At 46.2% G+C, this 27,284-nt stretch overlaps 1 protein-coding gene across 4 annotated transcripts; it reads right to left on the bottom strand.

The window, feature by feature from the left end:
• Positions 1-950: 950 nt before the first annotated feature.
• Positions 951-26,006, bottom strand: PDLIM2 (PDZ and LIM domain 2). Of its 4 annotated transcripts, none has more exons than XM_031950879.1 (10): positions 25,985-26,006; positions 21,224-21,318; positions 20,266-20,417; positions 17,542-17,605; positions 17,304-17,458; positions 17,033-17,111; positions 11,352-11,464; positions 10,933-11,078; positions 7,578-7,695; positions 951-5,982 (listed from the first exon to the last, which is right to left on the bottom strand). In XM_031950879.1, the coding sequence occupies exons 2-10, from the start codon at positions 21,314-21,316 to the stop codon at positions 5,805-5,807; spliced, it is 1,098 nt and encodes a 365-aa protein (XP_031806739.1). In that variant the 5' UTR covers positions 21,317-21,318; positions 25,985-26,006; the 3' UTR covers positions 951-5,804. The 4 variants fall into 4 exon arrangements, with proteins under 4 accessions (XP_031806739.1, XP_031806741.1, XP_031806740.1 ...); XM_031950881.1 differs by lacking the exon at positions 25,985-26,006 and adding an exon at positions 23,353-23,703; XM_031950880.1 differs by lacking the exon at positions 25,985-26,006 and adding an exon at positions 23,377-23,703.
• Positions 26,007-27,284: the final 1,278 nt, after the last annotated feature.

Raw genomic sequence — 27,284 nt, 5'->3', positions numbered from 1 at the left:
GACTTGCCATTTTTTTCTATAACTCTTTTTACAGGTGAGGAAACTGAGGCAAAAGGGTTAAGTGACTTGCCTCGGGTCACACAGTGTGTATCTGTGGTTTGATTTGAACTCAAGAAGATTTAAGTCTTTTTGATTCCAAGCTAGTACTTTTTTCACTGTGCCATCTATAAAGGCTGGGGAAGAGAGTAAAAGGGAAGAGGACAATAATTATCATTAAAGAATGAATGAATGAATAAAAAAGCATGTATTATGTACTTGCTAGGTGGTGAGTACTAGGATAAAGTTTTACTAGCTTTACAATTCTATGAGAAGTTCTTGGGATGAGGGAAGGAAAAAAGGGAGGAAAAAATACAAAAAATTTACTTGAGCATGTATGTTAAAATCAAAGAGCTGGGTTCAAATCCCAGCTTTGTTACTTAGTATTTGTACTGCCATGGACAAGACATTTCCCTTTTCCTGCCTTAGTTTATTTGTAAAATGACAGAGCTAACATCAATTGGGGAATAGATGAATAAGTTATGGTATGTGAATATGACAAGCAGGCCGATTTCAGAAAAGTCTGAAAAGACCTACATGAACTGATGCTCAATGAAGTGAACAGAACCAAGACAACACTGTACACAGTAACAGCAAGATTACGTGATGACCAATTATGATCTTAGTTGTTCTCAGCAATAGCGATCTATTGAATCCAATAGATTTGTGATGGAAAATGCCATCTGCATCCAAACTAGAGACTAAACATGGATTGAAACATACTATCACCTTTTGTTTTGTTTATTTTTTTCTCTCTCATGGTTTTTTCTTTTATTTTTTCTTGTATAACATGACAAATATGGAACTATTTAAAAGAATTATACATGTATAACCTATATCAGATTGCTTGCTATCTTGGGGAGGGGAAGATAAAGGAAGGAAGGGAAAAAATAAAACACAAAGTCTTATAAAAATGAATGTTCAAAACTTATCTTTTATTTGGAAAAAAAGTAAACGATAGGGCTACATTGAATGAGCACTGAGGTCACCTCCCAAATTCCAGGTAAAAAAGAGTTCTCCATCCTCAGTACACTTTGCCAATAACTCTCCTTTTAGAGGATTTCACTTTTCCTTATATCATATCTCTTATCATGTGTCTTTCTCCTATATAAATCTGTAAGATTCTTTGAGGTTAGGGTTTTTGTTGTATTTCTATGATACCTGGCAAAGCAGGCTGAGGACCTGGCTTCCCAGATCTCCATCATTCACCTTCTCTAGACCTCAACATCTTCACCTGTGAAATGAAGGACTTAAGCTAGGTGGCCTCTTAAAGGTCCTGCTACCCCTAAACCAGTAATCATGACTGAGACCAGATTCTCTGAGGCTTTAAATATCAGAATAAGACATTGAGACTTTATTCTGTAGGCAATGGAGAGAAAAGAGGCAAGAGACTAGGACTTCTGCCCTTCCTTTGATAACTACTAGCTGTGAAACCATGGAAAAATCATTTAACTTCCCTAAAGTCATCCGTTAAATAAGACTAGTACCTACCTCCCAAGGATATAGTAGAAGGATTTTGTAATCTGTGAAGCAACATAAAAGCTTCAATTGTTATTATGCACTTGTTAAATGATTAGACAAACTTTTCCTTCTTTCCCACCATATACTAATCTGCCACCAGGTGGGGAGAGGTAAGCATTTCTGAAACCTCGAGGTCAGTTTTGAGCTGGAAGCCTTAGAAGTCATCTACAACCTAGCTTCTTAAACTGTGGTTCTTGATCCCATGGGGGGGTCTCCTAATTGAATGTGAAGTTTGCAAAATTATGATTTATTATCAGTAAATATTTGATTTCTATACCTATTTTATATACCTATATGCCTGGGGTCACATAAAAATTTCTTGGATTGCAAGTTAGAGACAACGTAAATCAATACATATGATGTTCATTTTTTCCCCTTTTTTTCTGTTTTTTTTTTTCCTCTTATCGTTTTTCCTTTTTGTTCTGATTCTCTTCCAATGTGATTCATAAAGAAATGTGTATTTTTAAACGAATGTATATGTATAACCAGAAAATAAAACAATAAAATTTATTAAAATAAAAAAATTAAACAAGGGTTTCAAGTGGGAAAAGTTAAAGAAACCCCGATCTCGACCAACCCTTTCATTTTACAGATAAGGAAATTGAGGTCCGAGGAAATTAAATGATTTGTCCCTAGATCATACTAGTAAGAAGTACCACAAACCAGCTTTGAACCAACCGGGTTACAGATTCAAATTCAACCAATGAAAGAAATCACAATACGTTTATATAAAGGTAAAACTCAAGCATGAGTTCAACAAAGAACAAGAAAATTCCCCACAAAGAGTTGACATTGGTGCCAGCAGTCCATGCAGGCAGCCTGGGAAAAACGCCACCACCATCACCCCTAGACTCCAGCCAGAAAGGGGGCCCTGCTAGCCCTGGCCGAACCCCTTGGGGCTCCTTCTTTCTAGCTCTAGTCCTACTAATCCAGAATTAGTTAGTCTGGGACAACAGTTGGATGGGAGAAGCTTGGGCCTAGTAAATAAATCTAAATCCATGTTGTAGCTACCATCCCTTGACCCCTATCAGCAGAAAGGGGAGGAAAAAATAGGGCCCAGTGGTGATGAGAGCTTAGGAAGGAAGGAAGAAGAGGTAATCCTGGAAAGAGAACCATGTCTACCCAAAAGGAAGCCCCCCCTTCCCATGCCAGTTACCTCTCAGTCATCCCAAGCACCTGGGAGGTCTCTGCTGTGATGTCTGCTGACAGCCCCACCTGATCAGGGCAGGGCTGCCGGCTGCTGCTTCCAAGCCCCAGGTGCTGTTTAAAATCAGAGTGAGACCTTGAGATTCCTCTCAGCAGAACCTATAGTTCAAGATGTAGTTGCAAGCACTAGAACCTGTATCTGACTTCCATTTTTCCTTAATCTCTGTGTGATCTTAAGCAAATTACAGAATCTCTCTGGCCTTCAATTTCCTCCTTTGGACCAAAAGAAAAAAAATGGAAAATGACAAACTTTGGGAGGAGTAACAGGAAAGGACACATTGAAGCGCTGTTGGTAGAGCTGGGAACTGGTCCAGCCATTCTGAAAACTAATTTGGAACTATGTCCTCAAGTCACTAAACTGTACAGATCCTTTGACTCAGCAAGACCACTACTAAGCCAACATTCCAAAAAATGAAGGAGGATGTACAAAATATTATGCACAAAATACATATGTACAAAAGTATGTATTGCTTACAAAAATATTTATATTAGCTTTTTTTTTTGAGATGGCAAAGTACTAAGAGCTAAGAGGTTGTCTGAAAATTGGGGGATGGTTATATATGTTATGTTTTAGGAATGGAACAGGATACAACTGCTATAAGAAATGATGAAAGGAATTGTTTTAGAAAAAAACTTGTATAAACTGATGCAAAGTGAAGCAAGCCAGACAAGGCCAGAAGAATGATTTATTCTAAAATAAAGATGCAAAAAATGAAAAATTTTGAGTCTTGAGGACTCTAACCAATAAAATAAGCAAATAAGAATCCAGAGGACCAATGAATACCAACCTCACTCCTAACAGAGCCAACAGGCTAATTATGTAGAAAGACAGACACATTTTTGGACCTAGTCAAATGCCCCTATTTTGCTTGATTATGCATATTTGTTACAAGGAGGTTGTTTTTCATTCTTTCTCAATGGGAGGACAAATGGGAGGGAGAAAATATAAATGCTTGTTAATTGAAAAAAAAATTTAATTAAGTTCCTTCTTTAAAAAAAAAAAGAGCGGGTGGATCAAAGTATTTCTGAAGTCTAGGTTTCTTTCACTTCTAAATCTATGATCATATGTATTGTCCATCTAGATTATAATATCTTTGAGTAAATAATGAAAGGGTCAAATAAGCTATTATTAGCCTTAATGAACTTACAAATCAGACCAGTCTTGGCCCCAAATCTGAATACTGGGATTGGGGTTACCCTCTGAAAAGAGCTCTATCCTGCTACCTGAAGATTCAAGGTGGGCCTTATTTTCAAGGTACTTAACTCCTGCCTATCAGCTACCTTAGGCCAAGGCTAGAGTAGTTATTAGCTTGTGTCACCACAGCATATGACATAGTGTTTCTAATGGAGTAAATCCGATTCTGGACCAGTAGTCTACACAATTCCAAGCAAATAGCTCATACCAGAGTCTAGAACAGAAATTCTCCTCAGACTATGGTTTCATCACAGCTCTGCTTCTGTATAGGAATAAAATGGAGTAAATGGGGAAAAATAAAAGTAACTGGGGAAAGATAAAACATTAAATAATGGAAGGAAAAAAAGAAAATGGGGAAATTTTTTTCTGGTTTTTTTTTTTTAAATAAATTCCAACCAATTATACTTCCTGCACTTTATACAGCTCCGAATTGGCTGCACTGAATTTTCTCTCTTACAGAGTATGTGTTACATGTTAAGCTTATATGTGCTAAATCTTTGTTGTGCGTACAATTATATGTTAAAGCTTATATATGCAGCTTGTAAATCAACAAGCCAAGACTAGCAATCTCAGTTTATCTTTCACTTAAAAGTTTGTACAGTTGTTTCAGTCATATTCAGCTCTTGTGGATCCCATTTGGGATCTTCTTGGCAAAGAGACTGGAATGGTTTGCCATTTCTTTCTTTCACTCATTTTACAGATGAAAAGCTGAGGCACGTTTGAACTCACAAAACTCACAAAAATGAGTCTTCCTGATTCCAAGCCCAGGGCTCTGTCCACCGTGCCCCTTAGCTGCCCATTTACTTAAAGGTACAAATGAACAAATGGATAGACAGAGATATGGATAATATACATGTATGCATACATACTCATACACAGACAACCTATGGTATAGCCAGTCTTCACTACAGTTTACAAGATTGCAGGCAGAGCACTTTATGCCAGATTGAAACCATATGGCAGAGTGGCAAAAACACTTGATGTGGAGTCAGGAGATACGGGATTCAATTCCAGGTCTTCCATTTACTTATTGCCAAGGCTACAAGCATGTCTGAGCCTCATTCCCATTTGTAAAATAAAAGCAAGCCTTGAACTACGAATCTTACAGGGAAGTTGTAAACTTCAAAGTATTAAGGGAAGATGTGTTATTTTTCAGACTATTAATGGTAATTGATATATACCCTGAACCTGGTTCACCGAATGCAAAACCGGAGCCAGCATAGTTTGTCTGCAGACCCTCCAGACTTACCCCACCCCACTCCGAGGACCCTTCTCTCTACAAGTCACCCAGCACTCACGCCTGCCTGAGTTCAGAAGGAAACCTGTTTGTACTAAGGAACCCTTTCCTTGTAGTTTTAAAGCCTGGAATCAAACTACTGGGAGGGAAGAGGGCCAAGAGGGAGATGCAGTATCATCTACTTTATTTATACATGTATATATATATATTTCCATATCTTTACACGCAATGGCTTTCAAAGCAAATCATTTTTGCCTTGCACTGTACCCCACTCAGCCCTCACCCTATGTGTGACCAAGAGCTCAGCAACTGGTGCACAGCCCACTCACCCTGTGACATGGTCCCCACCTTGAAAAGGAAAAACCACCTTTGATATCTCTAAATGGGGCCTAAGAGCTTGCCCTCATCGCCTGCACCTGGAGGCAGAGGGCCTGGCAGAAAAGAAAAATATTCCATCCTTGAAATAGTCCCCAAACTGAGCTCCCAAGGATCCCACTACCCACCACCTCCTCTTCCATACAAGCTTCCCATTGGCAAAGACCCCCAGCAGAGTTCCTCAGATGAAAGGTCTGGGAGTGGGGGGAGAGGAAAGAGATCCGGGAGGGCCCTTCAGGAGTGGGAGCTGAGGGGATGAAGAGCCGAGTAGCGCTGCCGGGCATGTTTCTCACAAAACAACTCATCACCCACCCAGAAGTGGCCCCGCATCTTCAGATTTAGCCCACAGTCCAAACAGGTATAGCAGCCAGGGTGTCGATACCGCCCATCCTGTATCCGTACAGCCTGGTTCCTGCAGGGGGAGGGAGGAAGTGTTACTAACCAGTAACACCAACTAGGTAGGAGGCAGTAAACCGGACGAGGGTGACGTGCTAGGATCCTAGTCTTTTAGGGACCAATCTAACAATAAGAAGGGGAAGAAGGGGAGCAAAAAAAATTACCGAGGGAAAGACTTGAGACCTGGTTCCTTTATAGCAGTGGTACACAACTGGGAAACCCATATCTGCTGACAGATCTCAAAATTGATCATTGCTTTCCTCTCCAAAACTTTCTAGGACAATTGGCAATATTACCGTGATCCACCGAGGAATACAAACCCTGCCCCCAAAACAAACATACCCCCTGGCACACACCCACATACCCCCTAGTGATCCTGAGACGTCAGAGAAATGAGTCCTCCTCCCCAAAAGGGTTAAGCAGAGCTTGAGGTAGAGACTGCGATGGTTCTCCTGATTACTGAATCCACTTTCTACCCCATTTGAGAAGAACATAAAAGAGGACAGAGAGCACAGTAGAAAGGAATAGCTGTGAGAAGTCTTCTGAGGGAGGGGAGAAAGAATTCAGAAATAAAGACCTTTGAAGAAAAGAAATAAAGCTCTATGGATTCATACTATTCAAATTATGTTCACACCTATTATTCCCTCAGTTTGCCTGTTAAAGCCAACATGGCCCCAGATCTATGTACGCAGACTTCTTGTACATTATTTCTATCCATTATGTCCAACTAAAATGGATTTCTTGCTGTCACTCATACATGATGCTCCATCTCTTATCTCTGCAGTTTTCCAGTCCCTCGTGCTTATAAAACATTCACTCTTAGAAGCAATTTCTGGTTTCCTTGGAAACTCAGCTCAAGTGCCATCTCCTCACAAAAAGCTTTCTGACTCTCCCAGAGGCCTCCACACACCATCCACTCAGCCCCTAAAGTGCAGGTCTGACCACATCATACACTTGCTCAAATGCTAGTGGCTCCCTATTCCCCCCAGGACTCAAAGCTCTTCCAAACCTGGTCCCTTTCTCCCTTCCAGTCTTCTTGACTTCCTCCACAGATCCTTTGATCCAGGCCACTGGACTCCTCCACCACCTCTTATCTCCATGTTCTGTATTAACACTTCATGCCTGGAACTGGTCTCCTTCCTCATGGCCATTTCTTAGAATTCCTGGCTTCCTTCAAGAACTGGCTCAATGCTCCTTCTCTGGGAGGCCTTTCTGAGTTTCCCCAGCTGCAGGCCACTAAGGTTACCATTTACTATTTACAGCTTGTTTGTATTCACTTATGTACCTATTTATTATCTCCCCTGTTAGACTCCTGGAGATTATGAGCTAATTACTCCCTTCTTTGGTTCCCAGGGCTTGACATTGCTGACTGACTGACCCCCTGAAGGAGATGGAGAAAAGGAGGAAGGAAAAAAGAGGAAGATAAGTAATAAAGATATTCCCTCAGAATGGACATTTTTAGGGCTAAAACCTGGGTGTCTCAAAATAACCTCAAGTTCCAAGACAGGGGACATCAATGCCAGTTTTTAAGAGTCTCAGAGATGAGTGTCTGCCCTACCCCAGGACCACCATCCAGGTCCCCCCTTCCACTCTCCCAGCAGGCACACTCACGTGATGTTGGTGTTGCATTTCTCACAGATGTGAAGTCTGGGTGGTGTGGTCTGGGCAGTACCAGCTGGCCGGGAAGCCAACGGACTCAGCGAGCTGGGCACATAAGCAGAAGTGCCATCTACAGACAACAAAGCACCATCCTCGTCTTCTGCACAGAGAATTTCCCCTTCCTGTCCCCTCCCCCAGTGTACTACCTTAGCTTAACTGCTCCACGTAGCCTTCTGAATGTCTCTACAATCCCATCACAGGCATATTCTACTGTTCTTTACGTGTTACCCTCCACCCTGAACAGACCCACCAACTCCCTGTTCCCTGGATTTGCTTAAAAAACATCCCTACTTCTTGCCTTTAGCTTTTGACATGATCATCAGCTGGATGCCTTCTCCTCCAGTGCTGCTACTCCTTGACTCTCCCCTGATCTCCTAACCCAAAGCAAACTCCTATACCCTTGACATCTTATAACTATCTGGAGCCCTCATTTAGCACTTAGCACGTACAGTTAATTTGGAGGAAAGGGAAGGAGTTACTCTATCTTGCAAACAAGATTCCAAATTATAGAGGAACATCCTGTGTTTATATTGTTACAGGATGCTCTTTAAGAGTTGCCCAAAATACTAAGAACTTAAATACTTGCCCAGGATCATACAATCAGTTATAGGAAACTAGATGGTAAGAGTTCTGGATCTGAAGCCAGGAAGAAAGAACTAAGTTCAAATCCAGTCTCAGATACTTAGTAGCAGTGTGATCCTGGGCAAGTCACTTACCCCCTGCTATATAAACCCCTTGCTATACAAATGATACTATTATTATCATCATCATTATTGTTACTATTATCAGAATTACATATTAGTATGATCAGAAATCCATCAGTCAATAAATATTCATTAAAGATCTAATGCCAGGAACTGTACTGAGTGCTAGTGATACAAAAGGACACAAAATGTTCAAACAAGGTTATCTATGGAATAAATTGGAAACAATTAACAGAGGAAGGCAAAAGGATTTAGAAAGGTTGGGAAATGTTCCCTGCGGAAGGCTGGATTTTAGTTAGGACTTAAAGGAAGCTATAGAAGCCAGTAGATAAAGATAAGAAGGGTGAGCATTCCAGACATGGAGAACCAGAGGAAATTCCCAGAGCTAAGAATTGGAATGTGTTGATTGTGCAAGAGCCAGAAGGCCAGTGTCACTGGGACAAAAATTATGTGTCTAAGAGTAAAGTGTAAGAAGATTTGAAGGGGAAAGAGCTAGATTATAAAGAGCTTTGTACAACAAAGGATTTTGTATTTGATCCTAGAGGCAATAGGGCACTAGGCAATATAATTTATTGAAGAAGTGGCATGGCTGGACCTGCACTTTAGGAAAATCAGTTAGTGGTTGAATGGGGATGGATTGGAACAAGGAAAAACCTGAAGCAGGCAGACTCACTAGCACGCTCTCTCAGTAATCCAAGTATGAATTAATTAGGGTCTGCATCAGAATGAGGAGAGAAAGGGGAATTTGAAAGATCTTTCAAAGGTTAAATTGACAAGCAATAAATTGGATATGGGATGGGGGAAATGAGAACTAGGAAAGGGTCCAAGATGATTCCTAGGATATTAGCCTGAGGTGATAATGCTTTATACTAACAGTGAAGGTAGGAAGGAGGGGAGGTTTAAGGGAGAAAGATAATGAGTTTAGTTTTGAACATAGTGAACTTGAGCTGTCTATTGAATACCTAGTTTGAAGTGTCTGAGAGGCAGTTGAAGACAAGAGATTGAAGGTCAGTGAGATGTTAAAGCAGGAAAGGTAGATTTAAGAATCACTATCATAGCAACATGATATATGTGGAACTATGTTTAGAAGAACTGCACATGTTTAATCTATATTAGATTACTTGCTGTCTAGGCAAGAAGGAAGGTGCAGAGAGACAAAGAAAAATTTGGAACATAAGGTTTTGCAAGGATAAATGTTTAAAACTATCTGCATGTACTTTGAAAAATGAAATTATTTAAGAAAGAATTACTAGCATAGAGATCATAATTAAATCTTTGGAAGCAGATTAGATCAAGTATGGTACAGAGAGGAAAAAAAAAAGAAAAGTCTCTGGGACAGCTAGAGAGCATGACTTGGATGAGGATTCAGAAGAGAGACAGAGGAGTAGTCTGTTAGGTAGGAGGAGAACCAGGAGAGATGGTGTCCTGAAAACTTAGAGAGAAGGGAACATCAAAGGGAAGAGGGTGATTGCTAGGGTGAAGAACTTCAGAGAAGAAAAGGAGAATGAGGACTGAGAAAAGGCCACTGGATTTGGCAGTAAAGAGATCTCAAGTAACTTTGAAGAGAGCAATTTCAGCAGAATGATGAGATTAGAAGCTGGGTTGTAAAGGGTTAAGCAGAATGAAAGTGAAGGCCTTTTCAAGCAATCTGGCCATGAGGAGAAACAGGACAATAATTAAAAGAATCAAACGAGGAGGTTTTGAGGTTGGGGGAGACATCATGGGCATGTTTACAGACAGAGGGGACAGAGACCAAAGACAAGAACGTGAGGGGAGAATCTGTTGGAGGAGAAGGGATCCCTGGTGCAGATAGAGGCTAGCCTTGATAAAGGCTGAGATGGGTCACAGAAGGCACGTGAGGGATGAGCTGGAGAAAACAGGGACTTCATGGCAAATGGTTTCAAGTAAAATACGAGGCAAGATTCTCAGTTGAGAAGATGGGAGGAATTGGGCGTCATGGTGGGCTTGAGAAGGGATGAAAAGATTTGGAGAAATGAGTTGTTGAAGCATGTGTGATAGGGTTGCCTTGGAGCGGCAAAGGCCCGGCTGAGGAAATCTGTAGCGAATCCAATCAACAATTGTGTGATTCTCTCCACCTCCTTTAAGTAGCTCGTGTGCAGGGACGAGGGAAGCAGATGGCAGTGCCATGGAAGGCTGAAGCTTCACAGAGTGAAATCATTATGTTATATATTATAAGGGGTCAGAGACTAAAAGAAGAGTCAGATTTAAGGGCTGCACAAAATCACCAGGAGCCCTCTCCCCTCTGGGGCCTATGGGCCCCGTTTGGGGGATGACAAAAACAAGGGCAGGAACTCACAGGAAGGAGAAGGCTGAGAAACTGAGCTGTCGGGGTGGTCGAGAAAGAGTCAGTATGTACATGGAGTCCCCTGGGAGGAGGGCAAGAGCTGGGGAGAGAAAAACTGAGCCTGGTACCAACTCAGCGAGGAAGGGAAAGGAGTGATCTGAAGGCAGGGGCCGCTGAGATGCGGATTGGATGGTAGACATCCCCCCGACACTGCCCTAGGCTAGCAGAAAGGGCCCTGTGCACCTCTGGCACCAGGGGCCAATCCCCCTCCCCAGATCGTGGCTCGCTAGGCCCTTACCTCTCTCCTCGGCCTCCAGTGCCTCCTGCAGCATCCTGAAGGAACTGGACTGTCTAGGGGCGGTCCGAGCCTCGAGATTCTCCTGTAACATCTTGAAGACCTCAGAATCTTCTTCTAGATAAGGCCCTCCCCCTCCAAAGTCCACACTGCGGAGAAGTAACGGGAATCAGAGGAGGGCTTATGTCAAGAAGTGATGGAGGTAGGGCAGAAACAGGAGTGAAAGGGATGGGAGGCCAAGGCCTGACAACTGGAATGGTGGCTGGGGAGGAGAGCCTGCTCCCCGCCTCGCAACCCCCCCCCCCCCCCCCCCCCCCCAGGGCCCGAGGCTCCAGCCTCCCTCTCCCAGCTGGTGGCTGCTTCCAGGCCCAGCTTCAGCCCCTTGGCCCCAGACACGGCACCCCCCAGGCTCATCCCCCTACCTGCGCTTGGGGCTGGAGGATCGTTTGGGGCTAGCAGACTGGGAGCCTCGGAACCCCCCCGGGGAAGGCGGCAGCACCCAGACAGCAGAGTCGCCAGCTCGACCAAGCCCAGCCTGGAGGAAGAAAAGAAGAAGGAGGTGAGGGAGGAGCAGGAAGAGGATGGGTCAGCCAGGGCAGAACACACCCCTTTCTCCTGTTCAGCCAGCTCCTTCTCCTGCTAAACACTAGAGGGCACGTCTTTCTCGCTGACCAAGGAAACCACCGCTCTCCAGGTGAAGGGAGACTCGGCAGCCGAGCTCAAGGGGGCCTCAGGCAGAGGACGAACCGAGGTCCAGATAAGGAAAACGAGCTGGGGGAGCAGCCGAGAGAATACTGAGTGCGGAGTCTGAAAGGTTTTTCAAATCCTCCTGACATTTACTGAATGTGTGACTGGGCAAATCATTTAACCTCAATCTGCCTCAGTTTCCTTGGCTGTAAAATGGAGATAATATACTTCCCTCCCAGGGGTGTTGTGAAGATCAAACATAAAGGCCTTAACCCAGGGCCTGGCAGATAGCAAGTATTTAATACCTATTTCCTCCTTTCCCTCGCTCTCTCCCTTCTTCCCTTTTTCTTTCCTTCCCTCCCTTTCTCTTTTCACTCATTTTCCTTCTTCCTTCTCTTCTTCCCTTCTTCTCTCCTTCCTCCCATCGCTCCCTTTCTTCCCTTTTCCCTTCTTTCTTTCCCTCCCTTTTTCCTTTCCTTTCTTTCCTCCCTCCTTCCCTCTTTTCTTCCTCTCCCTACTTCCTTCTCTCCTCTACCTTTTTCCCCTCTCTCCCTTTATTTCCCTCTTTCCTTCCTTCTTTCCCTCCTTGTCCTCTTTCCCTTCCTTCCTCCTTCCTTTCCTCCCTCCCTACTTTCTTCTCTCTTCTATCTTTCTTATTTTCCTCCCTTATTTCTTCCTTTTTTCTCTTCCCTTTCCCTTTCTTTCCTCCTTCCTTCCACTCACAATGACTCTACACAGACTTCCTGACTTTCAGTTCTAGACTCTTTCTATGTACTGCTGATAGCTCCTAAAAGACCCCTCACTTTTGTTCTCAAGCCAGAAGGGAGTTTGGAGCCCCGAGCTACCTCTCTCATTTTAAAGCTGAGAAAAATGAAACCTGGAGAACTGAAGAAATGTCTCACCTAGAGTTACCGAGGGAGTGAGCTTTTAGAGGCAAGTTTGGAAGCTAGGATCTCTGATCTCAGAACTAGGTCTGTGTCAGGATGCTTACTGAGGATGAATGCTTAACACCCTACAGTCTACCTGAATGGAAGATCTATCCAAGGCCTGGGGCAGTGGTCTCCCTTATACTATCTGTAGTTCAGGTTTATTCCACAGGCTGTGGAACACTTCAGTACTGCTCATCCCCTGTGAAACCAGAAGAGGAGGCGTCAACTACTATCCATGTCCTAGAAGGTCAAAGCTAGAAGAGACCACCTTGTCCAAGTCCTTTTTTTTTTTTTTTTTTGAGGCAATTAGGGTCACACAGTTAGTAAATCTGAACCCAGGTTCCTCGGCTCCAAGACCAGAGCTCTTTTTACTGTGTTGCCTAGTTTTTCCCAGCCCAATTTTTTCAGAGATAATTATCACAAAGCTAGTTGGCAAAAGAGCCTAAGCCAAGGCTCGTTCATGGCCATAAGTTGCCTCTCAGAAGCAGGTGAGAATCCTGGAGTGATAACTCCTTGGTACCGCAATTGTTTTAAGGCTGCTAACCTATCAGGAAGTTTCTCAGGTTCTCTAGGGAAAAAGCCAAGACAAGGATCTGGCTATCTGTAGAGGTGGTATAATGTCACAGAAAAAAATACACCTGTGGAATATATTTAGCTGTTCTGGTCTGTTTCCTTGTCTGTAAAATGGAGATAATAATGCCTATAGTACTTAACTTCATAAGGTTGTTGAATGAAAAACTGAGATCATTTTCACAAATTATAAATCATCGTGTAAATGACAGTTCTTATTGAAGAAAAAAGATAAAAATTGGGTAGGACCGGGGCAATGAGGCAAGACTTCAAGGGACTTGAAGGGATAGGGCAGGGTTTGAAAAAGGAGACTCTGATGGTATTGCTAAGGAGAACAGTGAGAGACAAAAAAACAAATTTCCTGGAAGTAAATAAAGACATTTTGGGCTTTCAACCTGCGTGATTTGGGAGGAGTTAGGCAAAAAGGGAAAAGTAATGCTTCAAGTCAGCCCTTCAGACGGCTTTGGTCAAGGTCACAATTGACAAGGCCTCTGTAGCCTGGGATTCCTGTACAACCAAGTTAGACTCAAGGTGACTTGAGGCAGTGGGATGTTGTGAACCTGGAGTTGGGAAGGCCCGAGTTCAAATTCAATTTTATTTTAACTTCTGGCTGCCTCAATGTCTTTCTTTGTAAAATAGAAGGAGGGAGATTCCATTGGAGCCCTAAGGCTCCTCCTGTCTCCAAATCCATGATCTTCTGGGATCTCTTTTACAACTAAAATTTAACAATTTTGAATCTGCTAGGTAGAGGTGAAATCAGGAAGATCAAATTTCAAATCCAGCTTGGGATATCTGCTATTTAGGCAAATCACTTAACTTCTCACTGCCTCGATTTCCTTGTGAAATGGGGATGATAACAGCCACTCCCTCCCAGGGTTGTTGTGAGGATAAAACAAGATAATATTTTTAAAATTATTAGCACAGTGTCTGACACATAGCAGATGCTTAATAAATGTTTATTTTCTTCCCTTTCCTCCTATTTTACTTCATCCACAGCACCTATAAGAAAACTATTTGGCTTCCTACTTGTTGGTCTTTCTGAGCCGGGATATATGTGATGCTAAAACAGAAGCAGGGTTTCAACAGGTGGGTATAGGATAAGGATACCAACAAGTTCTTGATGGTATCTTAGCTGCCCACCCAAATTATCCCAATAAATTGAGGGTCTCATGGCTTTTTTCAACAATGAGGTAATTCAGGTCAATTTCAATAGACTTGTGATGGGGAGAGCCAACTGTATCTAGAGTGAGGATTAAGGGGGCTGAAATGTGGATTACAACACAGTATTTTTATCTTTTTTGTTGTTTGCTTGCTTTTTGTTTTCTCATTTTTCCCCTTTTTATCTGATTTTTCTCATGTAGCATGATAAATGTGGAAACATGTATAAAAGAATTGCACATGTTTAATACATATTGGATTACTTGCTGTCTGGGGAAGAAGGTTGAAGGAAGGAAGCAAGAAAAAATTTGGAACAAGTTTTTGCAAGAGTGAATGTTGAAAACTATCTTTGCATATATTTTGAAAATAAAAAGCTGTTATTAAAAAAAAATAAATTGAGTGTCTAGAAGCATAAATGGAAGTTCCTTTAGAGATATAGTCCTGGTCCTCAATTTCCAAATAAGGCAACAAACCTCAAAACAAGAAAGGGATTTCTTCAAGATTATATTGGAAGGCAGCTACTTGGTGCTGTGAGATAGAGAATGAGCCCTGAAGCCAGGAGGATCTGAGTTCAAATTCAGCCTCAGACACTTAACTAGCTACTGTAAATCACTTATGCTAAATTGCCTTGCTTCCCTCCTTTTCCCCCCAAAAAAAAGGTTACTTGGGAAGTTAGTAACATAGCTGAGACTCAACTGCAACTCTCTGGTATAACATAGCAGAATTTCTTCCATAGAAATACCTTACCACTCTTTTCTCCCAAATTCAAGTAGAATTACAAGAAAGATTTTAACTTTAGAAACTTGTTCTTTGTAAAACCCTGGGACCCAGAGCCTTAACTAGCACAATACCAATTATTTATTAGTATTAAGGGTTAAGTACTATAACATAACATAATGCTTACTTTCTCGGTGGTTAATGGAGGGGTTGAGAAGGAAGAAGGGAATTTGGAACTCAAAATTTAAAAAGAAAATATTTAAATATATATAAATTTGAAAATATTTTAAAATGATAAATGCTAGCATTCACTCAATACTTTACATTCACAAAGTACTTTACAAATATTTCATTTGATCCTCACAACAACCCTGGAAGGCAGGTGCAATTATTATTCCCATTTTATAGGTTAGGAAACTGAGGTGTACAGATAGAGCTTGACCAGAGCCACAGGGCTGGTAAGTATCTGGAGCAGGATTTTAATTCAAGTCTTCCTGATTCCGAGCCCAGCCCTCAAATCCACTACGCTACCACAAACTATGCATGGAGAGAGCAGATAGGAAATTGCCCTACGGGGCAGAGGGAACCACACCCCCAATATACAAATTCCGATGCGGTGCTGAAAAGCAGGATGGGACAGGAGAGATGTTTACCCCAGCCCACCATCATAGATCTATTTTTACTAATTATTTTGGTAACTAGTTGCTATATTGCTTTTAAAAAAAACAAAACTGCAAGTGTTATCTTCTAAATTTGTTGTTTTGGGACAAAGCTCTGGACAACTCATCTTGGTTGAAGCTTTTCTAGGACCCCTCCCCCCCTCCCCGATTCCAGCAGCAGCTTAGATGGAAGGGAAGGAAGCAGAGGTGTCTCCTAGAATCTCATGACCTGTCTGGAATAGCCCTCTCCATAGAATCTACCACCTCTCCCTAACAACAGGACCTCCCAGACTGACTTGCTCACCACCTCCCAATCCATAAGCTTCACTGCCACCTATATTCTTGCGCTCCCCTCATACTTTCCACCACCCGAATCCAAAATGTCTTGCTACTTCTTTTCACTTGGCTTTCAAGGCTTGGATTAAGTCCCACAACTTCCATGAAGTCTTTCTTGATTTCCTATTATGAGATCTTGTTGAACCTCTACTAAACTTAATATAAAAACCTGGAAAAGAGATGGCCCGCCTTTACCCACCATGAAGCAGGAGGATAGTCGGCAAACAACCATTTGGCCAAACTTTCCTCACAAAGCGGAGGGCTCCTGCCCTACCTTCCCCCTTCCAGAAGCCCCTGCCCCGTGGGAGGCCATCTCTCGGGCCGGCATCAGACGCCACCCCACGCGGCAGCATCTGGATCCTATATGTCTCGCCCCCAACAGCTGGGGTCCATCCCAACAGCACCCCTGCCCTCCACTTAAGGGGACTTAGGCCAAGACCGGGCAAAAGTAAGGCGGTGGGAGAGGTGAATGGAAGGAATGCATATGTGAGGAGCAAATATAGAACCAGAACATGGCCGCAGCCCAGGAGGGACAGGAGGATGCCAGCAACTGTCTAAACTACTGAAAAATAGGGAAGCAGGGTAAAAATGAGGAAGAGCAAGCCTTGCAGCAGGGGGTGGGGAGTACTGGGAAGAGGAGGGGGATACAACTTGGAACAGAGGAGGAATTTCTCAGGGGATGGAGTGGGAGCCAAAAGGGAAGCATCCCAACAACAGCAGCAAAACTATTTCATTCTCAGCCCAAGAGAAACACAAAAGGCGGGAGGAAGCCAGCAAGCGTGGGGGCTGAGGCTTTCGGGAATTGAGAGAAACCGAGGGGAGGTACTGAACAGCACTGGCACCAGAGAAACCAGTCCCGTGGGGGCAAAACTGCTGGGGAAGGGTAACCATCCCTGCACCTGAGAAGAGAGCAGCTGTCTCTAGGAGACAGTGTAGCAGCAGGAGAACATCCCTGTCTTCCCCAGAGAATTACCCCGGCTCTCAGGGTCCCGGCCCTGAGGCAGCCCCCGACTCTTTTTTTCCTGCCCATCCCCATCTGCTTCTCACCTGCCGGCTGCTAAGATGGCCCCCAGAGTTCAGGTGTTCTACAGAGACATTAGCTGGGGAATACGACAAGCTCTGGAAACTGAAACGGAAAAGGAGAAACGTTACGCTGGTTCTCTTATCGCAGGCAGGGGTTAAGTAAGGACGACAGCCCCCCATACCCCCTGTAAGAATTATGGGAGAAGGGGCTAGAGAGAGGGGACTGAGACAACAGAGGTTTCCAGCCAGGTAAACGTGAAACTGGACCCAGGTGTCCCCAAATCCCACCTCTCACCTGCTGTTGTTCACCACCTCTCCTGGCAGGGAGTGGGAGCTGGCTGGGGGAGGGGTGGAAAACGAACTTCGGGATGGCGGAGGGCTGAGGGAAGCTGGGCTGGAGTAAGAGGATCTTACTGAGGTCTGGCTGTCAGTTCTGGTCCTCACGGGGATCTGAGGGGACAAGAGATGACGTGAGGGAAGAAGCGTTCCAGGGAACAAGGTTCTATGGACAGGTCGGGGATGGGGAGTCTCACCTGGAAACAGGAAGCCAGCTCCAGAGAACTTCCACCATTGGTTTGGCCAGGAGATGACTGAGACCTGGAGAATGGGGGGAGAATGGAGCGGATGGTGGAGAGGAGCTCGAGGTGGTGGGGCTTTGGTACTTTTTTTTTTTTTTTAAGCAATCTGAGTTGATTGACTCGTCAGAGTCCCATGGCCAGTAAGATTCCTGACTCTACTAGCTGCCCCCAGAGGGGCTCTCAAAGGTCACACATCTAGAGCTGGAAGGGGACCTCAGAGGTTAAGTTCAACCCCTTCCTTTTGCAGATGAGGAAGCTGAGATTCAAAACAATGAAATGCTGCGCTCAAGCTCATGCAGAGGAGCTGAGATCGAAACCCTCTTATTTCCTACACCGTGCCCTTTCCACCACTTCACACGGTGTCCCCTCATTTGATTCTTCCCCTCTGCACTGTCACACTTAGCTGGCTCAGTAAGCTTTTTGAAAGCAAGAAGAGAATTTTGCATCTGTCTTTTTTTCTGTCCCGTAGGATCTTCAAGGTTGCTTGGGGCTGAACAAATGTGGTTGAATTTGAAATCCCCACTTATGCTTTTATGGATGAGAAAACTGAGACCAAGGCCACAGCCAGTCAGTGACCGAATGGGAAGAAGCCAGGTCTTTCCCCTCCCTGGTCAAGGATCTTTCCTTCCCCTCCAATGTACAACCTGTTCTAAACAGAAGATTTCACCTGATTTCTGGATTTCTTGGTCATGGTATGACCAAGTCCCAAGTCTCAGGAGTGGGATTTCAAAGGAGTAAGCTTTCCACAGAACCAACCCATCCTGTGAAGCTCATGGACCGATTCAGAGGGTCACATAAGACAATGTAATCTCTATGATAATAGCTAGCATTTACAGCAGGCTTTATGACTTGCAAAGCACTTTTTGATCTTTACAACAACCCTAGGAAGTAGAGGCTATTATTATTCCCCTTTTACAACTGAGGAAACTGAGGCAGGCAAAGGACAAGTGACTTTCCCAGAATCACCCAGGGTTTAAACTCTGGCCTCCTTCCTGATTCCGATACCACCTGGCTGCCTCTATATGGACGCAAAAGCAGTTGGTGAGGTCTCCAACGCTTCCCAGTATGAGGGCAGTGCCCACCACTAGATAATCCCACTTCCTTTACTTCAGATCCCTCTTCTGGACACCCCTTCTACATCCTTCCCTGGCCTTAGGAACTGGTTTTGAACTGAAAACTGGAAGTCATTAAGAGGCCCGGAGCCCGGCCAAGGATAAGGGGTGGGGGTGGGGTGTCCGAGAGGAGACTAGGAAGAGGTGGGAGGAGGAAGGAGGTGACCCCTCCTCTCCCACCACTGCCTGTCCTAAGCACCACCACATAAATTCTTAAATGTCTGGCCGCTCTGTGGGAACGTTAAAAGAAACCTCATTTACCACTCCACATTCTAGTCTTCAGCCACTTAAGAGAAGGGGGAGAAGAGAGAATCAGGAAAGGGGGGGTTCAGGGCACTAGGCCCACACAGGATCTTTCCCTGTTCTTTTTCTGCTCACGAGTTTCTGCATCCCAGAAGTGAGCCCCAAGACAGAGGACGGGGGGAAATGGGTCACAAGGGCAGAAGATTGCGTTCAGCAAGAAAGGGGGAACTTGCCACAGAGGCCCCGACCTGCCAGGTGTTGCATTGCAGTCCTGAGGGACTTGGCTGCAGTCTCACCAATCCTAGAGGGGGCTGGAGGGAGAGGCTAGATCATGTTCTCGACTCCCCCTCCGCTTTTCGGCCTGTTGCCTGCTGTGGATTTTGGTCCTATTCCCAGATGCCATGAGGCCCTTCCCGTCCTCAGGAACCACTTCTGTAAACACTCACAGCCCAGAAAGGCATGAAGGAGTGGCTGGGGAGCCAAGGATGGCAACAGAAGCGCATCCCGTCCATCAGACTGGGCCACCCAATGGCAACCTTGCCTCAGGGGACCAAGGCTCCCCCAGATGGGAGAGGCGGAGGCACAGAGGGGCAGGCCTGGGGTCTCCCCAAAAGGAGATATGTAAGGGAGACCATGACTCAGGCCCGGGGAGCTCCTCCCAGAGGTATCTCCTGGCTTGGGGATGTCTGTACATTCCCGGTCTCTGAGTCATCAGAACACCCAGCCCCAGAGAGCCACCTGTTTCCCCCATAACCCTTGCCTTCAGGCTCACCCCACTCTCCCCACTCTGCCTTGAACTTGGAACACAAAGTCTGGGGAAGAGGGGAGCAAAGGGGTGAAGATAAAATGGGCGGTTAGTGTGGGGAGTAAAACATCTGCAATTCAGGTGTGCCACCCCGGCCTAAGGTGCTCCTGCTCCATCTCAGGGGCTCCAGTTCAAGAGACCAACCACAGCTGCTTCCCCCTCACCCCCAGGAGCCCACATGTTCCACCCATGCTCACGCCCTGCACACTCCTAGGAACCAGTCAAACCTGGGCAACCAGGTGCCTCATGCCAACCCGCCCTGCCCTGCCCACAGCTGCACACCTAGATCGGGAGCACCCCTTCCAGGGAGCCACCGGGAGGCCAGGTGCCCCCGGCTTCCCGACCTCCTTCACTCTCTGACCAAGGACTGGCTCCCAGTCTCGCCTGGGCCCAGGATTCCAGTCCCGCCTGGGCCTAGGATCTCTCCTGGGGACTAATCCTCTCCAAGCCTTCCCTGGGGACCTGCCAATGGTACTTGAGTAAGAGGAGGACACCCATCATTAGGGGCCCATAAAGTACCTGTCCAGCTGCAGCCGCAGCGGGGACGGGCTCAGTTTGATCTTGCTCTGGGCCTCGGCATGAAGCATACTTCCTGCATTCTCCCCGTTGATGGCCACAATGACGTCCCCAGGCCGGAGATCGGCAGCTTCAGCTTTCCCTCGCTCAGTCACCTTCAGAGGATGGGGAGCCAGGGGTCAGAAGTGCTCTGTTTGGCACACAGAGGCATTCCTGCTCCCTTCCAAATGGCAAAAATGTGCCCCCATCTCCCATCCGGCATCCCAAGCTTCTTATCCTTTCACAACATCTCACCTATGTCCTCTTTCCTAAGACCTGGTTCTCAGCTGATCTTCAAGAAATCCTCCACTCCCGCTCCCACATATAAACCTCAGCTGATAAGGGATGGTTACATATCCATTGCGGGCTCCCACAGGAAAAATCCTTCAAAGCCCCCAAGGCCCTAATCTCTAAAGGTGAAATTTCAGGCACAGTTATCGTTTTGGCCAATCGTTCCTCAGATAACTTGCAAACAGGGCCGTTCTCCCTGGCCCCCAAATGGGGAGCGAGGAAGGGAGGGAGGATGGCACTAAGGAGCCCTGATTCCTAGGCCTCTCACTGTAATAATCACTCCCAGATGATTACCAATGATTAGGAGGAGAGGGAGAGGAACAGGCCCTATAGTTAGACACGGGTAATTTCCGGGTAGCCTGGACCAACACACACACACACACACACACACACACACACACACACACGCAATCTTGATTCCCATAGCAATAGCATCCCTCCCCCTCAGTCATTCCCAGATATGCATTAAAATAAAGGAGGTGAGTAGTTAAGAGTGAGAGGGGAAGTGGATAATGTCCTCGTTAATAATACCTAACCTTTACATAAAACTTTAGAGCCGGCCAAGCACTGTACTCAGAGCATTTCATTTGATCTTGGGCCGGTCTGTCCCCAACTCTTGCCCCTTCCTTACCTTGGACACCACGATGGGCATGTGGAAATCTCGGCCCCCTGTGATTCGGAAGCCCCAGGGCGCAGGCCCTATGACGTCCACAGTCAGTGCCATGTCTAAGACAGGAAAGAAAGAAGCAAGATGCGAACTGGGGGAGGTAACAGCAATGGTCCGGCCACAGGGAACAATCTCACAGAGGTTGTGGGATAAGGGGAGAGGAAGTGACTAAACCCACTGCAGAGAAACAGTTTCACTTCCCCCCTCCCTGGCAGGAGGTAATTGAATTTTCTCCTCCTGGTATCCTAAGAACTAGAGGCTCCCAGGAAATCAGCTGTCCAAGATTAGTGGGCTGGCGGGTCTCAGAAGAATGGTGGGAAACACCACGGTTTCCCCTCTCTGCTTCAGAGCCTCCTCATGCAGAGCTGTCATGTCAAGCATCTGGCTTCTGGTCTCGAAAAGCCACAACAGAACCTATTTCCTCCTGCCACTCCCAGGCTTCAAGAGGTAGGGGAAGAGGAAGACGTGGTGAGAGAGCCCAGAATTGGGGGAAAGAAGACCTAAAAGGTCAAAAAGGATGTGCCTGTGCAGGCTCAGGCAAGCGCCACGGCGTACTTTCTGTGGAGCCCTCCACTCAGCTGGGTGGGACTGTGCACGAGCACTGATGGTGTCCGAGTGCTGAAGGGCCAGCCTGTCTCAGAGGAACAGAATGTGGTCTCCAGCACCTCCCCACCCATGTCACCCTCAGGAAAGGGGGAGGCTTTCTTACTGAAGCTATGCTACGGTTTAAAAAAAAAAAAAAAAAAAAAAAGCCCTGTTTAGTCCTTGGACATACCAAGAATGCTTAGAGCTAGCAGAGCTGTGGGAAGCAACCTGCACCCGGAATCAGAGAGCCTGCCAGTGGGGTTCTGGGTGCTGTGGGGTGGTGGCTGGCAGGACAAGGGATGGGCATCCTTTCCTTCCTCTTCCCTTTCATTGGACAAGGAAACTTTTCCAGCAGTCCTGCCCTTCAGAGACTTTCCTGAGTCTTCAGTCCCCAAGCTGGGATTGGGCAGGAAATCTCTGTGCCAGTCTGAGGTAACACTCTTTTCGATATCCACCCAGATAGGTTCTGGGCACCCTTCCTTCTAGGCGCCTGCTAGAAAAAGGGCTGGACAAAAAGAGAGAGCAGTGCCACCCTGCCCCCCTAATTTGCCCCCTGAACCCTGGCTTGCCCAGCTTATTTTTGAGAACAGTGATATAAGATACCCAAGAAAAAATCCTCCCTATAGTCTTTTCTTACAAAAAGAAGTTTTCTCTCCACTTCCTCTCCTACCAGCACCCCTCCACATAGTCCCAAGCACATTTCTCAAGGCTCCCTGCCTTTCTGACTTTTCCAGCTCACTTCATCTCCGCCCCACATCTTGCCAAGGATCTAAAGCCAGTCAGCCGCATTATGCCAGCGCTCTTAAGGCAGTCGTGAGATTCAGGAAAGGCCCTCAGTTAGACCTTTGAGCTGAGTGGACTCTGGCTCCTTGACTCTGTAGCCGTTCACCCTCCCTGCTTTCCCCACTTGGGATGACTTCCCTAGTCCTGGGGCCAAAGTACCTGGCAAGTTGGAACTGGGTGGTTGGAGGAGGATGGAGGCTTCTATACACCCAAGAATAGGGCAACAAGGGGCTGCGGTGCGGAGGGAAAGGGGAAGAGGAGGAGTGAGGAGGCTAAGGATGGGGAGAACGGCCAGCGAAGTCAGGGGGCTGCAGAAGGGAGATGGAATCCCGGGATGAAAAATGAGGGCGGGGGAAGGAGAACAGGAATGGAGAGAAGAGGGCGGGGGAGGGAGGAGGAAAGAAGGGCAAGGGAGAGCGTCGGGGGCTGAAATGGGGAACAAAAGAGGAGAGATGGGATCAGGAAAGGGAAACGGGGCCAACAGAAGGTAAATGGGAAAGGAGGGGGACAATGGGGACAGGAGTGGGGACAAGTGTTGGAGAGGGTAGATGGGTTTGGGTGGCAGACAGGGCGCGGGAGGGCGCAGCCAGGAAGGGTTCAGGAGAGGAGAGACAGGGGACCAGAAGACCGGAGACGCGGCGGGGGTTAGAAGGCTGGAGACACTGAAAAGGAGGCCCAGGGAACCTCGGAGGAACAACGGGAAGGCGCAGGTGCTGGCACCTAACCTGTACGGGCCGGGCTGTCCTCACCTGAGCGGCTCCAGCAGCCGGGGCCGCCAGTCCCCCTGGTACAAGACGCGGTGCGCAAGTTGAGCGAAGAGGGGCCAGCTGTGGCTCTGTCCGCCGCCGCGGCTCGTCGGCTCTAGGGAGAGCCCGCCCGGAGCTCCGGGAGGTGCCTCCGCCCATGTGATCCGGGGCCGCCCCTGTAGTGGTACGCTGCGCCCCGGAGCCTCCTCCCAGACCGGCCAAAGCGCTAGGGTCGCTGCCCTCGGGTGTGCCCGGGTCTGGGGGCGGGGCAGAGGGGCAGCCCCGCCCCATCCCACCTCTGCCTGGGGGCTTCTCCCCGCCAGCCCTTCTCACGAGTCCTCGGGCGCCGGGGCTGCGCTCCAGGAGGCGGGTCCAGCTCCTTCCCTAGACGCCCACATCTGGGTTTAGGCTCACCTCCCGCTCTCGCAGAGGGCTGCCCTTGGAATCAAGACCCCAAATCTTCTAAGAAAACCTGAGGTTGTAAAGGCCTCCTTCCCCCCTGGAAAGCTGCGAGGTGCTCCATGCTTCTCCCCAGTTCACCTCCGCTTCCTCTTTGCACCTAAAATCCCCCCTAGCTCCGGCTAATCTGCTTGAGAAGGTGGGCTGTGAGTGTGGTCGGGACTGGGCTGCGGAGGTTACAGTTCCGACACTGGCTAGGTCCCAAAATAAAGGGCTTAACAAGACGGAATTCCGGGAGACTGCAAAGACCTGCCCAGGCATTCCAGTTCCATCTGACATTTAATGTTGGGCGACTTAAATGCCTTTGGGCCTCAGTTTCCTCAACGGTAAAAAGAAAAATATTAATACCCATCTTACAGGGAGGGTTTGGTTATTACTGCTGGAAGGAGCAAACACTCGCTGAGATAAAATGATTTTTTTGGGGGGGAGGGAGGGAGGCAAACCTTAAAGCCCTATATGAATGCCAGCTCTTGCTGTTGTTTGTCAGGGAGGCGATGCCGCAACATGCAAGTGAATTGGATGGGCGGGGCGAAGTCACCGGCCTCACTTTCCCCTCCAGAACCACCTGGATCCAGTAGCCAGATAGCTCTGGATGTAATGGGAGAGCTTAGTCTTAAGCTGAGTGAGATCTTCCCTAAGTCTCAATTTGACTGAAGTCGCACCCATTCAGTGATTAAGGTGAGGTAGCAAAAGAAACAAAGAAGCTCCTCTTCCAGCTCGTCCAGAAAACAAGCAAAAAATAAATAAATAAATAAATAAATGAATGAATAAATGGAGTAATCTGGGAGGGGAAGATCCTCGGAGTTTCTTAGTCAATACTGAAAGGATTGTTATTTACATTCATTGAGTCAATCAGGACACAAACAATGACCACATGGGGCTTATCCTAGGATCTATTGATGGCCAATTGGAATCAGATTGGTTTTGGTTTAAGGCCTGGTCTTGAAGAGAGTTAGCCAGTTACCCCTCAGAAGTGCAAAAGAAAGAAAAAAATTGCTTTTAAGAGCATCTGTAGGCAAGAGTTTGATACTCTATGTGGAAAGAAGGGAGGGAGGAACTAAAGGAAGGAGAGAGAAGGAAAAGAGGGATAAAGAAAAAAAGGAACGGGGAGGGAGTGGGAGAGGGGAAAGGGAGGAAGAAAGTCTTCTAACTGACCAATTCCTGGCCAGCTTTACTCACAGAGGTTGTTATTGGTCTTTTGTTCTCAAAGAGGACCATGACATCAGGGAGATGGTCTCCCGACATGCAAGTGAAATTGGATTTAAACGAGGGAGGATTATTCAAGGCCACCTGCCTCGCTTTCCCCTCTGGCCATCTGGGTCCAAATATAGATTCAGATGACTGGGGATGGCACTGAATGAAATGGGAGACATTGATTGGTCTTTTGGAGCTCAGGTCTTCAACAGGTTTCAGTGTGATTGAGGCCACACCCATTCAGTGATTAAGGGTAGGCAAAGGATCTCCTCTTTCACCTAAGCCAAAAAAATTTAAATGAATGAATGAATCTGGGGCGGGGGAAAGACCCTCAGTTAACTGTCAATAACTCCTATTGGACAGTTAGCTGGGAAGGGGGAAAGACTCATGATATGAACAAAATAGATAGGGATTTGAAGTCTGATGAGACCAGAGACTTGAGTTCATTACAGCTATCGCCTCCCCCCCCACACACATACACAACTCAAAATTTACATGATTTTAGAAAGATTACTTAATCTGAGCCTCAGTTCCCTTAATTGCAAAATGGAAACATCCTGTACCTCAGATGGCTGTAGAAAAGTACTTTGTATAACCATAGAAATATGAGCCAATGTCAATTTTATTCTCTATCCATTTGAGGGTCCTACAGTCAGTCTGAGTTGTGCTGCCTAGATACTCATCCTTTCACTGAAGACCCTCATCCACAGGTCTCCTCTGGAAATATCCAGTCATGGTGAACTCCTGTACTGGTGACTGCCACTCTTATTTTAATTCTCAATTGGAAACAAGTCCACATCTTTTCTTCACTGGAGGCTTCTACTCCCACTTTTTTGACCCACTCACACTCCATCCTACCACTGGTGACAACTATTCACACCCCCACCCTCAACTGGAAATACACCCACAACTTTCCACAGGAAGCCCCCATCCTTATCTTTTCACTTGGGATACTCACTCGTGGCCCATCCCTCCCCTGGTGAGAGCTCCGTATACATCTCCACCCCAATCTGTTGAGATCTTCTGATATCTGGCTCTCCAATAATACTTACCTTTATACTTCCTGCCAGGACTCCCAATAAGCTGGCCCCACCCCTTCACCGTTGACACCTGACCAAGTCCTTGCGCTGCCACAGAAGACAGCCACTCTAGAGACTCCTTCTTCCACTCACACCCATTTTCTCTTTCTTGGCTCGGTGAAAGGAACTGGGATTCACGGCTTTGATGCAGCCCTCTTCTCGCCTGTTCTTGTGGAGAAGATGGAAATATCGTGGAGTGCAGACTCACACAATCAGACGGATTCAAAGCTGGGTTGGATGGCCTGACTTAGAGAATTAATGGTTCCGCAGAGTTCCCCAGGGATCTGTGCTTGGTCCCCAGCTTTTAACAGTGACCAGGATAAAGGACTTGCTCATTATGCAAGGGACAACAAGCGGAGTTAACCCTTCAAGGCAGAGTCAGGATCTGAGGGACCATGACAGTCTAGAGCACTGGGCTGCGCTTAATAAAATGGAATTCATTAGGGGTAACTGTGAAGTTTTGCATTTGGGTACAAAAAAGAAACTATCATATACATCAGTGGTTCTCAAAGTCTGGTCCAGAGCATCCTGGGAATCTCTGAAATCCTTTCAGAGAGTCTACAAATTCATAATTGGTTTTTATTTTTAATGTGACCAATATCTATAACTATAACCCACATAAACAAAAACTCTTTGGACAGATCCTCAATCATTTTTAATAGAATAAAGATATTGAGAACGAAAGTTTGAGGACCACTGATAGACATAAAGGAGGAGGCAGGGAGTAATTGTTCAAAAAGTTATTAGTGGCAGCTGTTTCTCACAAAGATCTAGGGGTTTTAGCGGACTACAAGCTCAAACTGAGTCACAGAAGGATGCTGCAGCCAAAAGTACTGATGAGCTCTAGAATTGCATTGAGAAGTATGATTGTCTACAATGGGGAAATAATAGTCCAAGCTGTATTTCACCCTCATCAGATTTCATCTGGGGTGTTGCCTTCAGTTCCGGGAACCACAGTTTAAGGACACTGATAATCTGGAGTGTCTGGGGAAGTACCCAGGAGGAGGAAGGACCCTGAGACCATGTCATGTGAGAATCGGCTGAAGGAACTGTGCATAGTCAAGAAAAGTTTTGGAAAGAGAAAGGGACACATGATAGTTCTGAGGATTTGAAGGCTGTCATGGGATAGCTAAGGGGCACAATGAACAGAGCACCAGCTCTGGGGTCAGGAGGACCCCA

The sequence above is a fragment of the Sarcophilus harrisii genome, chromosome 2, assembly GCF_902635505.1.
Source record: "Sarcophilus harrisii chromosome 2, mSarHar1.11, whole genome shotgun sequence".
NCBI classification, from domain to species: Eukaryota; Metazoa; Chordata; class Mammalia; order Dasyuromorphia; family Dasyuridae; genus Sarcophilus; species Sarcophilus harrisii.
This window is presented reverse-complemented; position numbering and strand designations above follow the sequence as displayed.